Raw genomic sequence first — 12,877 nt, forward strand, 5'->3', positions numbered from 1 at the left:
TAGTGGCATGACCAGTAGTGGTCCCTTGTTAATATAAATAGTTAGTGGAACCTGACTCTTCCTAAGATTTAGTTTCTCACACACACAATTCCTATAAGTGAGATGTACGTGTGTACATTACGGGCCAGTGTGCAATTTCGATGCCATAAAATTATATTTTGGCCTAACTTCGTGTTGTGTTGGTAAGATAGATCTAAGTTAGGGAAAAGGATAATTTTATTGCATCCAAATTGCGCACGCAAACTTACAAAGGGATAGGCGTACACCATAAATATGCAAAACAGATTTATTTTATTGGCCCAACTTTTCGGCTCCGAAACATTGGGCCAAGAAAAGGTGTGTGTGTGTGTGTGTGTGTGTGTGTGTGTGTGTGTGTGTGTGTGTGTGTGTGTGTGTGTGTGTGTGTGTGTGTGTGTGTGTGTGTGTGTGTGTGTGTGTGTGTGTGTGTGTGTGTGTATATATAATGTGTGTTATGTATCAACATAAACAAAATGCGAATATACTTTTTTGAGTCATTACTCCATTTTCTGTATGCATCAAATGTAAGATTTTCCTGCATATGATGCAAATTATTAGCGGGGAAAGTTTACACCACTTAAAACGGATTTATTTGACATGATAAAAAATGGAAGCAGAGATAGAGAATTTGATACATCTCATAATTTGTGCACCATGTAACTGCTGCTATTACCACTCCCTAAATCACACGCTGAAGCATTACATGCACAACTTGGAGCAAAGACGTTGATACGTTAACGCAATGAGACAAGATGAAAATGGCACAATTTGCCTCACTTTTGCTCCAAATTTGCCCTGTTCCATCAGCCCTATAGTGTTTAATATTACCATGTAACGTAGGCTTTTTATTAATTAAATATAGATGTAACATCTTACAGAACTATTTAATAAGTTTGCGGGTTCGGTGTATCCATGATAGCCGTCTAAGCCATTGTGTCTAACGCAGAACATGCTTGAGCAAAGCAGATTGGTTCACACTGATTGATATGTCTTTGATTTATCATTTCAACTGCTTTAGTGCAGCGGCTCCCACAATGCAGAGCAATGTGCTGCTGGATCCTCGGACACGAAATGCTTTGTTTCATTCCTCCTTCAGTCCTGTACAGCAGGGGTATTCAACTCCAGTCCTCAAGTCACCTCCAACAGGTCAGGTTTTCAGGATTTCCCAGCTTCAGCACAGGTGGACTGAGCCTCTGATTGAGCCACCTGTGCTGAAGCAGGGACTGATTGAGCCACCTGTGGTGACACTGAGATATCCAGAAAACCTGACCTGTTTCAGGGGGGTTTTAGGACTGGAGTTGAGCACCGCTGCTGTACAGTGCACTTACTTGGTGTGCGGTAATTGAATAATGTGTTTTATTCTCGTACCTCTCAAAATGTACTACTTTATTTCAACTAACCTCTTACTGTCTAGGAACTGTGGCAGCATTGAGCACATGGCCTGCGGATATAACCGTGAGAGAGCCTGTGGTCCATATTTACTAAGCAGTCTTCTGCCATAAGACACCCCCTGGTGCTGGAAACCACCTTGCAGCCCATTGACTTGAATGGCCTGGAAAGTGTTTTCCAGCACTAGGTGTCTTCTAGCAGAAGACGTCGTCAAACGGCTCTGTACAGTATGTCTCGTAGATGGCAATTCAGTAAGGAATGTCTAACATTGGGAACCCTGACTTGTAGTCTCCGCAGTCTTTAACCTAAAGGCCTTTAAACCACAGTTTCCTCAGGACTCGGGAGATTCCGATCGTTGTACCATATTTCATTGTTTAAGGTGGGAGCCCAAGTCACTAGTGTTTTGTTGCCTGTGAGTGTCAGATCTCATGCAGGCTTGTGACAATGGAAGTGTATTTGTCCTTGAAGTGTCAGAGTCATGCGTTTGATCTCTGTAATCAGGATGAAGGTAACTGCGATGCAACGTTTTGATGTTTACAAGTGTGGCTGAATCTCGTGCATCTCAATGGGTGCTGGTAGCGTTTTGGTATTAATAATTGCAGGTTGCAATGAATGGTTAAAAAAGCCCACCTTTTTCATTTGTATACCACTTAATCGTTCTGCTTTCTCTGGTTCCCTTTATTTCGCTGGCTGTTCCCCCTCTTTCTTTTTCTCTGTTTACCGCCTCCCCCTGTTCTCCATCTTTCTCTTCCTCACTCTCTTTTCTGACTCTCTGCATGTGCCTCTTTCCCACTCCGTTTCAGCTATTTGTAAAACCTTGGAAAGCACCATGATTTATAGTAGGATCGGGTATTGTTTTGTGCAGCAGGCATAGAACCGCATGTATGCCCTGTAGAGACATACAAAGAATGACAGGTGGTACCAACTCCTCACAACACAGATGGTCCTGTTGAGCTGTAAAAGTCAAAAAGGGGGAAAATAAATACATTTAAAGAACATGGTACAATGAAAAGCAGATAGCATCTTTAGGATGTCTCTGACCAGTACAGAAGTCTCCATCTAACCAAGACCTCCATGGGGTGAAGCATGAAGTACAAATTGGTTCTGACACAATTTCTCGCTCCCACACTCGCTCTCTGCCGGTGGAGTGTGAGGGGTGGCAAGGGTCAAAGGCATCTTTCTTTTTAATTTGTTCTTTCTGTTTTTGGGTTCTTCAAGTTTCATAATTTTGTTTCTTTGATCAATTTCAAGTTGTTCATGTCTCTTCCTCCGGCACCTCACTCCCCCCCCCCCTCCCAACCTTCCCTCCTCCCCCCCTGCACCTCACAACCCGTCCCCTCTGTAATTTATTTCTGTATCACATGACTTATATGAGATTAAGTTGCTGTTTGTATAATTTTTTTCTTAAGTTACATCTTTATTATATTTTTAGGACCCAGGGACCATCCTGATATTGTTGATTCATTTATGCAACTCCTGGCACAGGTGTGTTTTGAGTTTATTTCATTCACTTTTCTTTCCTTCTCTCTCTTTCTCTTCCTCCTTTTTTGATTCAATTTAGCTTTCTGTTCTCTTCCCTTTTTTTTTCTTGCTATGATTTCTTTCAGTTCAGTACCGTTTCTCCATCAAGTTTTTATCCAGGTCTTGGGTTTGAGATTGGATCATGGAAACAATTTGCAAACAAAAATAATTAATGGTGGTCTGTATTTAGAGAGCAGAGACTTTTTTTGGGGGGGGGTCATGTTTTGTGAGGGACCGTTGGAGTTGAGTCCCTGTGGAATGACCGCTATCAATCTTCTGTCTCAATGAATGACCCTGCTCCAACACAATGTATTAACAAACAAACTATCTCTGTTAATATGTGAGGATCCTGGCTCTGCTTCTAGATCTATGTTCTGATTGCTAGTGCACAAGATACAGCCATCACTGTAGAGCACATTGATTGTGTGGGAACGCCTTTTAGAGTGTCTCACGTTTGGCAAACAAATAACAGAACACTTTGTGTGTCAGGCTGCAATTCATAGGCTAAGGGGAATACTGTAGCTACATTTGAGGTCCATGTGATCTGATCAGTGAATGAAGGGAGTCGGAGGGAGAGAGTGGGAATGTTGAGGATGGTTTTCCTTGCCTGAATCCCAATGAATAACATAAGATTGTGCTTTCTGCACACAGCCATGGAAACTGAGGTTTAAGAAACAATAAATTCCATGACCGTATTGCTCGGCAGAAGGGAGGTTCATTATGGTACATGTAGATGGTGCTACTTATGGAAAATCTCCAACAAAAAAGACTATCTGACACAATGATGCTCTGATTAAAGAACAATCGTCTCAAATACTGGAAGGATTATCAGATGGGCTTCGAGATTTATATAGAAACGAACACCATCGGAAACAGCTCAATGGGCAGTCGCTATGCTAGCGGATCTGCCACGCTGCGTGGATGGACAGCTTGTAGGATAAGGGTAGAAAGGCAGAGTCCGTCCTGGGCACAGAGCAGAGAAAGCGAAGGCTTCAACCTCTCTAAGATGGCACACGTGGTACTTGATTCTCATGGGTGCTGGTCCAACACTTTTTCTGAGCTTCATGATTGTGGAAAGGGTTAAACAAGTGGAGTATGTTTGGAATGTCTCTTAACTGAGAATTAGCGCTTTATGATGCTTAAAGAGTTTAAACCTGCCATGTTCTCATTAACACAGCTCTCAAATCCTCCAAGAAGACCTCTAACCTTTTATATAGAGACAGAAGGATCTTGCGCCTCTTGTATTTGCCGTACAGCAGCATGAGATACACGTATCCCCTGCCTAATCCTGCTTTAGGAACACACACATCTCCCCCGACTATCTTCACACCTCTACAACAGATATAGCAGCAATTCTGCAAAATCGAGAATAGGGGTTTTCGGCCAAGAACGGCCGCATTGGCGTACATACAATTTATCTCCATAGTCCATACTTCCCCCCCCCCAGATACATCAGAAATACACATAAACCTCTCACCCACAGACACCAGTAGCTCAATTGTACCAAAGAGACAAGCATACAAATGTCATGTTCCCACATTGACACTAGGAAGACAGAACCCGTATCCAACTCCCCGCCCCCCCCCCCCCTTCTTCCCAGACACATCAGGTGACACAATCTATTTCTTTCACACGACGACGTGTCGGCAGTGAAGCAGGTAAGTGACTGCAGTTCAGAAGGAAGACTTGAGGCTCTCCTGGGAGCTGTGTTTATTTGTATGTCTGTTACACTTCACAGGCCCTGAAACGCAAACCCTGCCTCTTCCTGTCCAGCAACCTGGATGTCAAAGCCGTCTTTCAGTGTGGTGAGTCCAGGATTCGGGGAAGGTGTGAGCAGGGCACTATCACCTTGGCCTTCAAATTTGTTAAGATAGTTTAGTTGTAATGGTGTTGTTCTCTATACTTACAGTACATATTGTCATAGACTTGAGGCCTGTCTCTAAAGGAGGGTGCACTGAGATGGACGGGTTTATGGTACATTGACTGTCCTTCCTAGTGATATGCTGGTATGCTAATGATATACTCCATGGCTCAATGGCGTCTATTTGCTACATTGTAACTGCCATAGCCATTAATGCCACAATTCACTTAAATGGCTGTTAATGCAGCAATAATACAAACCCCCTCCTTTTCGTTTCTTATTTTTATATATAAAGCAGGTGACTATGTATAATTATTCTTACCTAAGCTGGCAATCGTTTGCTGCTCCTGTTATAAATCTGTAAAAATCATGAGTGCCTAACATAATGGCTGCTTCAGTCAGTGTAAGGCCTGGGACATAGTACGGTGAGCCGTGCTGAGCCGCGCTGAGCAGATGCACTTACCCCCTGCATCTGTCATCAGCGCGGCTTTAGCAGCCGCTTCCGCATGCGTGCGGAGGCTCAGGTATTTTGGAGAGACAGGCAAATTTAAAATTTGCCGCTCAGGGAAGCGGAGGTGCGGTCATGTGACCGCTCACATCCAATGGGAGCGAGGGACTAGCCCCACCTCCAATCCGCCTCCCGACACGTCTCCAGCCCCGCCAACGCACCGCCCCCAAAGCGCGCTCACTGCCTCGCCTGCCAGGACACAAAAAAGCTCAAGTTTGAGCAGGCGAGGCAGAGCAGGAGCGCTGATCAGCGCGGCCCGAGGCACCATGCCCGAGGCCTAACTCAGCAGCTGCAATGTATCCGTATATTACTACGGTAACATTATCTATTGTTACAGTTTACAGCTCAAACTGCTGGGAGCATTGGCAACAAATTATCACAAAGAGGAAAGTGTTGGAAAATTCTACATTCTTACCTAAGCAGCACTCGTTTGGTGCTCCTGTTAGAAATCTATCAAAATCCTGATTGTGTGCCTAACATAATGGCCGCCTTGTAACTTTGTGCTGCAGTCTGTGAAATGCTGCAGTTGATATGTAACATTACATTACCAAGTGTAACACATTTATTGTTACAGCTTTCAGAACAAAATACAGTCTGCTGTTTGAAACACAGCAACAGATCTGTTAATGATACTTTGTTGCCAAAGGTCAGAGCTCATAAAGGTATGTCAGAGCCTGTTTCAAAAGAGGCAGTGGCTATGATTTTCTAATTGGTTGATATAGCAACCAAAGAATGACCAGTATATTATTTTTAAAAAATTATTAAAAATGAAAGGATTTAAAAAAAAAAATGCAAACTATATTATCTAATACTACAGAACAGATTTATTTAAATTAAAAAAAAACACAAAAAACCATATAGGATTTTTCACGGTATGCTGCTTTAACACGTAATAGTCCATCCAAGTATGTGTGCATATTATTCCAGTAGGAAATATTGCGGAGGAACTTGTGCAGAATGGATATAGTCTGGTGCTGTGTGTGTTACCACGCACAAAGAAAGCACAGGTGCAAAACTAGATTTTCAATGCAAACTCACCCTGCCCCCCCCTTAAATTTTTTGTGTATACCACCACTTCACACTGCAAATTATAATACATCAGAAAAGTACTATATAGGGGAAAGAATTGAATGTCACCATGTAATCATTAGAACAGAATTATTACAAGCAGTCTCTATATTCTGTTGTTGGCCTTCCTATTGAACCGGTACTATCTGATCTCACTTTTTATGTAATTAAAAGTGATGCTTTTTGAGATTTAAGCTGCCGTTTTCCATCCACTGTGACCGTAATTCTAAAGATTTAAACCTGGTGTAACGGCATTGCTGTGAGATGCGTTGTTTGCTGCTGAGAAGGGTTCTTTTGTTGACGTATGAGTTACAGGAGAGTTTTACATCACTCTCACTCTCTCCTTTCCTGCAGGCGTCATCACTTTAAAGTTCCCTGAGGCTCCCACTGTTAAGTCCTGCTGTGGATTTTTCGTGAGTATCATGGTCACTTTTTCACTGCCCTCCATCCAGAAGAGATGGAAAAGTGACCGGCAAAGAAGCGAGATGGGAGTAAAAAAAAAAAGAGAGAGAGAGAGCTTATTTTAGGCGTGGCGTATCCCAGATACATGTGGTATTTAGAGAATAAAGTGAGAGTATAAGGCAAATTAGATTGTGGGATGACATCAGAAATATATTTACAGAAGTCCAGAAATGGAGAAAGTCCATTGTTTTATAATGAGGTCAGCATTTCATAGAGCAAATAGCAAAATATATCCATGCGTGTGCTCTGCTATTTCTTCTTCATTTTGCATAGAGCAAATAGGGCTGTATTTGCCTTGTAGGGCTATAGCCCATAATTATTAACGGTGCTCTGCCAGTGCTGGATTTCACGATATGGACCACTCAGCTAGGTGTGCTTTAAATGTTTGCACAAGGTTATACATTTACATAGCGTCGTGGTACAGGTAAAACATTACCAGCATTTTTGGCAGATATGTATCTATCTGGATATTTAAGGCGCTGACCCATGTCGGTATTTATGTATAATCGGAGTTCTGTCGTCTTTGGGGAATCTGTTTGATTAGAAAGGGATTATTTCCTGATCAGTGTGTTTATCACAGACGGAGTTCTTGCCACGGTGCGGGGAACTTGCTCCTGTGGGGCAGGTGATTCATGAGGATGGGAAGATGCTGCTTCAGGCTGTACTAGAGGTGAGAGAAGCTGTCCTTTGTAGGACAGACATGCTGCTCTTGCAGTCCGGCTGCCTAGAACCCTCATATTGTTTCTTTTGCCTTTACTGAACTTCCAATGTTTATCTTAATCACATACTTAATTATGAAATGTATTAAAAACATTTGTTTGCATGGACCGTTACGGAAAGTGTTGCATGGATGATAGCTTTCTATTTATTCTAGACCCAATGTATATTCTGTTACTACGCCTTGATAGAACTGCTTAGTACAGTAGTGTACAATGTTTGACACACTAATTTATGAGGGACAAGACATTTCTCCCCAATACATAGCCTGCTGATTGTATCTTTCCCATCTCTCTATCTCTGCAGGGGGTGGGTGGGCAGGCATCACGCACCCTGATGGATCACTTTGCAGAGATCCTCTTCTCTCTGAATAAGAACTGCTTCTCGTACCTCGTCCTCTGGTTGAAAGAAGCGATGCAGCAGGACGGCTTCCCCTCCGCACGCCTCACACAGGATCAGAAGGACAACTTCAGCCAGCACATTCTACGGTAGGTGAAGCTGTGCAAAAGTGGGGAGAGAGAAGGGGTTGAGTGATAAGAGAGGAGGGATTAAGTGTACAGATAATATGTGGCCCACACACCATATACACCTCGGATACACACAAACGCGCGCATACCCCGCATTAACGTACGCAATGGGACCGGAGCATGTATGTAAAGCGAAAATGTACTTAAAGTGAAGCACTACCTTTTTCCCACTTATCGATGCATGTACTGTACGGCAATCATCATATACGTGCATAACTGATGTAAATAACGCATGTGTAACAGGCTCTATAGTCTCCCCGCTTGCGCACAGCTTCGGTACAGGTAGGGAGCCGGTATTGCTGTTCAGGACGTGCTGACAGGCGCATGCGCGAGCTGCCGTTTGCCTATTAAGCGAGATGTACTTACTCGCGAGTGTACTTAAAGTGAGTGTCCTTAAACCGGGGTTTGCCTGTATATGTTTGTATGTCCCAATCACACACATCACACCTGCACCATGCACCACACATACCATGCATGCATTATATACAGTACATGCATACGATATACAGATATACAGATATAACGCACTTTAGTACACCAGCTGATGCAATAACACGCTCTTTAGTGCCGCCTGCTGGACAGAATCTGAGCTGCACACAGACTCTGCTCCTCTAAGCCAGGGGTGTGCAAACTGGGGGGGGGTGGGCACAGCACTTAGAGAGGCCCTGCGCTCTCCCCCACAACATTTAAATTAAATGCCGGAGGAGCACACGAGGCCTCTGTATATCCCTTACCTTGTCTCTGGCGGCTTCTAACGACGTGACGTCATATGATACCGGAGAAAAGGGATCGGGGGGGGTGGTGCGATCGGGGGGAGAGAGCAGGCAGGGTGGCGCAGACAAAAAAAGTTTGGGCTCCCCTGCTCTAAGCTACTGGCTCAAGTAATTTTGTATTTGTTTTTTTAATCTGACTGTCTCGGGGGGGTTAATTACCAGCCCGAAGACGAGAAGAGGGGAAAAAAGGCGACTATTTAATATGTTGTAAGGCCGCTCCCTGTTCTGGGGAAGATTTGAATCTTATTCATTTGAATGTAGCTGAATTCTTCTCCAGCACTTTGAAGGTGACTTCAAAGCCTATTGAAAAGGGAGCCCACGCCTGGGCTGAGTAGCGTATGGAGGGAGCGTATGTCTAATACTTCTCCTGTCCCCGCAGGGAGCGTGTGAACAAACGACGGGTGAGGGAGATGGTGAAGGAGTTCACCTTGCTGTGCCGCGGACTGCATGGGACAGAGTACACTGCTGAGTATTGACCTTCACTGCACAGCATCCTGCATAGTGAGGCTCCAGCTGGCAAACCCATCTCTAGCTGAACACTGCATTGCCCTGCTCCGTTCCCAAACCCTCAACAAGAGCTGTCTCCAGTCTGAGTGACAGCAGCCGGGCCCTCTCTCCATTAATCCCTTTATGCTGCTGGAGGGCCTGGAGGGGCGTGGAACATGTGAAGGCATCAGAGAAAACGCTCCTTGGCCAGACTGTCTACATTGTTTGTGTGTCTCAATACCCTACCCAACCCTTAGAAGACTTGGTTGTGCACTAACCCTTTGGGAACTTTTAAGTGTGACATGCTCCATCGTGAGCTGGACATATCTGCTCTGGGTGGTTGGGGAGGTTACAAGAAAGAACTTGTGCGCACGGTTTGTAGAATGTGTCCAGTGACCCAGCCTGGGTCTGAGTCCCATACAGACATTAAGGTGGGAGAATGAATAGAACCATCTAAATCGCATCCCATGAGGCTCCCTTCTGATTATATTACTGTTGATAAGCATGTATGCAGGTTTTAATAATTTTATCCTATTCAGGGATAGAAACTGGACTGTTACTATTACAGTTACTTTGGTGTGTGTGTGTGTGTGTGTATGTCCCTGAGATCAGGAGAGTACATGGCAATTTAGTGCAAAACACAACCTGGGGTATGAAGAACATATCAACGAAGGGGCAGTTATTTTACCCTGTGTTCGAATAACAGCGATGTCTTCTATTTCATTTCAGTAACGTGTCACTCTACACACACAAACTCTGCTCGACTCACGTCTCTATTAATTGCACAAGCATGTCAACCTAACAATCATTAAAGCAGCAATACTCTTCCCCTTGCAACTAAACCCCCGAAACAGGGTCTTTTCTTTTAACAAGAACAATTACAGTCAAAGAACCCTCAAAACGATATATCCCTGTGGGAGGTACAGGTATAAAGAGCCGGGCGTTCATGCCGGAAAGGATGCGATAACCTGTCCCGTCACTCTGTGTATATTGCCCCTTAATGTTTTGCATCGGTAATGATATCATTAGCAACTGTTCCAAAGCGTTTACATGTAAAGCTGGTGGCAGAAAGGGGTGGAGTTGTCCTAAAAGAAAACATGAACATTGAATGAGACTAAAATGGGACATGCGGCCTACTGGTACCGTTCGTGTTTTAAAGCCGCAATCGGCTCTCCCCGCCATGAAAAGAAATAAACTTTGCCTTTCTTTTAATCGTTGCAAGTTAATGTCGCTGCTGTTTTTAGAATCCCTACCTGTTTTACCTTTCATAGTTCAATTTGTGGAGGAATGAGTTGCAGGAAGGAAACGTGCCTGCCTGGGAGGTTAAAATGGCCGCTCTATTCACACTTATAAAGACATGAGCAGCTGATGCCAGTGAAATAATAAACAGGTGAAAACATGGCAACATTATTTTTAAAATCTAGAAATAAGTCGACACCACTTGAGCTAATGCTTCTACTTTTTTGTGGGGGGGGGGGGGGGGGGAAGTGTTGCAGCTTTAAAGGAGTAATCCTGCTACTATTTTACCCTCATTTGTTTACAGGATGGGAATCGGGGGGGGGGGGGTTGTCTGGGGGTCAACCATGCTATTTTCAGTTCTGGGGACCGGCCGAGCCGTTCGATATGATGCCGGGTTGCGGCTTGTTATTGAGCCTCCGGGACCTGCGTGATTTGGCGGTCCCTGGAGCTGAAGAGATCGTTTTCCCCCTGCAGCAAAAATGGTCAACTCCAGTCCTCAAGGGCCACCAACAGCTCAGGTTTTATGGGTATTCCTGCTTCAGCACAGGTGGCTCAGTCGATGACCTGCTGGTGGCCCTTGTGGACTCGCGTTGGCCACCAACAGGAGGGTGTCACGTTACAATTCAACCATTTTGCATTGCATTTTTACTGATGTTTTTGCAGGGGGAAAAAACGAGCTAACCTGAAGCTAAGAATAAAATCAGCTTGTATGTAAACGACATTAAACAATCCGGCATTGGGAGGACACGTAACAGGCATTTATCCCTTTCCAGTTTCTGTTTCAGCTCTCACTAAGAATTCCATAAGCAATATATGGAGTTCCTTGTTGATCCTTAAATAAATGTGCCAGAATGTCTGTTCCTGCGAGTACCCCAATTGTAAAATACTTTGGGGGATGTGTACACCATCAAGTGTCGCAAACTGGTGCATTGCAAGTTGCGTCATTGTTGACTGCGTCGTTGTATGAAGGGGTTTTGCTTAAATGCTTGACTCCCAATTTGCTCCACTTGCGCCATGAGCGATTGGATAAGGGTTACAGGAGGAGAGAGTGGGCGCAATATTCTGAAATGCATCACAAGTTGCATGTACTGTATACAGTACCTGGTTCAGTTTTCCTCTCTCTGCCCCCAAATAAATCTTCCAAAGAGACCACGCAAGATATGAAAGATTCATCCACATGCCGCTGCTCGCAAACTGACGCAGGTGCTCTGTGTTTGAGCAAATTGCACCATTTTTTTTCTACCTTCCCCCTAGAATGTAAAAATACGATCGATATAAGTGTAACGTTTAGTAGCCGTTAGGGTTCTAATTTCAGTAGCTAAACCACTGTATAGGAACGTACAACTACAGCTGGTGATAATTTGATAGGTTGCCTCTGCAATTATATCGCACCAATCGGGTGGGCAACTCCAGTCGTTAAAGGGCCACTGTCGGGTTTTAATGATATCCCGGCTTCAGCACAGGTGGTTCAGTAAAAGACTGAGCCACTGATTGAGCCACCTGTGCTGAAGCAGGGATATCCTTAAAATCTGACCTGTTGGTGGCCCTTTAACGACTGGCGTTAGCTGCCCCTGATGATATGAATGAAACACGGGGATACTAGAACACCATAGATCTTGGTACGTTTAAAGGTAGAAGAAGTGTCAGTGACTGGGATTTCCTATCCTAAAAGGACAAATGTTTTGCCTTTTTATAGACTGTAAGTTCATCATTTGTAAGCCGCTTGGCGTTGTAATTAGGAGAAAGTCTTGAAGAGCTGCGCCATGTTTTATCTTTTGCGAGGAATCTGCAGTAGTAGCGCAGGGTTCGTTTGTGATGAAAGTCCTGTGATATTTATTCCTAAACTTCACGCTGATGTTCTTTAAAGTACAGGAGTAAATGGCGAGTCATCTTGGACCGTAGCATCTTATGTTCTGGTTCTAAATGTTTAATTTCCTGTTCTAGATCAATACCCAGGAAACAACTTGTAAAGCTTTTAAAGTTCCAACGAGAACATGTGTCTCTAGGTTATCCCTCCTTCAACATGCTGCCTGTTTCCATGCAAACAAATATTTATATCTATATATATATATATCTATCTATATATATATAGATATATCTATATCTATATATATATATATATATATATATATATATATATATATATATATATATATATATATATATATTGCTCTTTCTGCTACATTGGTGCAATATAAATCTCCCGTTCATGTTGCATGCCTGTCACCTTAAATATAATGTTATACATTTTTGTTTATGTAAATCATACTTGAAATTCCATCTTGCATAAATTTCAAACACCTTTGAA

General features: G+C 43.5%; 1 protein-coding gene across 1 annotated transcript in view; it reads left to right on the forward strand.

Moving 5' to 3' along the window:
* Nucleotides 1-10,542, forward strand: part of IPO13 (importin 13) — a 39,685-nt gene extending 29,143 nt beyond the window's left edge. Inside the window, exons 15-20 of the mRNA XM_075616106.1 lie at nucleotides 2,840-2,892; nucleotides 4,667-4,733; nucleotides 6,720-6,778; nucleotides 7,408-7,497; nucleotides 7,851-8,032; nucleotides 9,224-10,542. Of these exons, the coding sequence (XP_075472221.1) occupies nucleotides 2,840-2,892; nucleotides 4,667-4,733; nucleotides 6,720-6,778; nucleotides 7,408-7,497; nucleotides 7,851-8,032; nucleotides 9,224-9,320 (548 nt within the window). The 3' untranslated portion in view covers nucleotides 9,321-10,542. The remainder of the gene's footprint in view (nucleotides 1-2,839; nucleotides 2,893-4,666; nucleotides 4,734-6,719; nucleotides 6,779-7,407; nucleotides 7,498-7,850; nucleotides 8,033-9,223) is intronic.
* The last annotated feature ends 2,335 nt before the right edge of the window (nucleotides 10,543-12,877 follow it).

Source organism: Ascaphus truei, chromosome 10, assembly GCF_040206685.1.
Source record: "Ascaphus truei isolate aAscTru1 chromosome 10, aAscTru1.hap1, whole genome shotgun sequence".
NCBI lineage: Eukaryota > Metazoa > Chordata > Amphibia > Anura > Ascaphidae > Ascaphus > Ascaphus truei.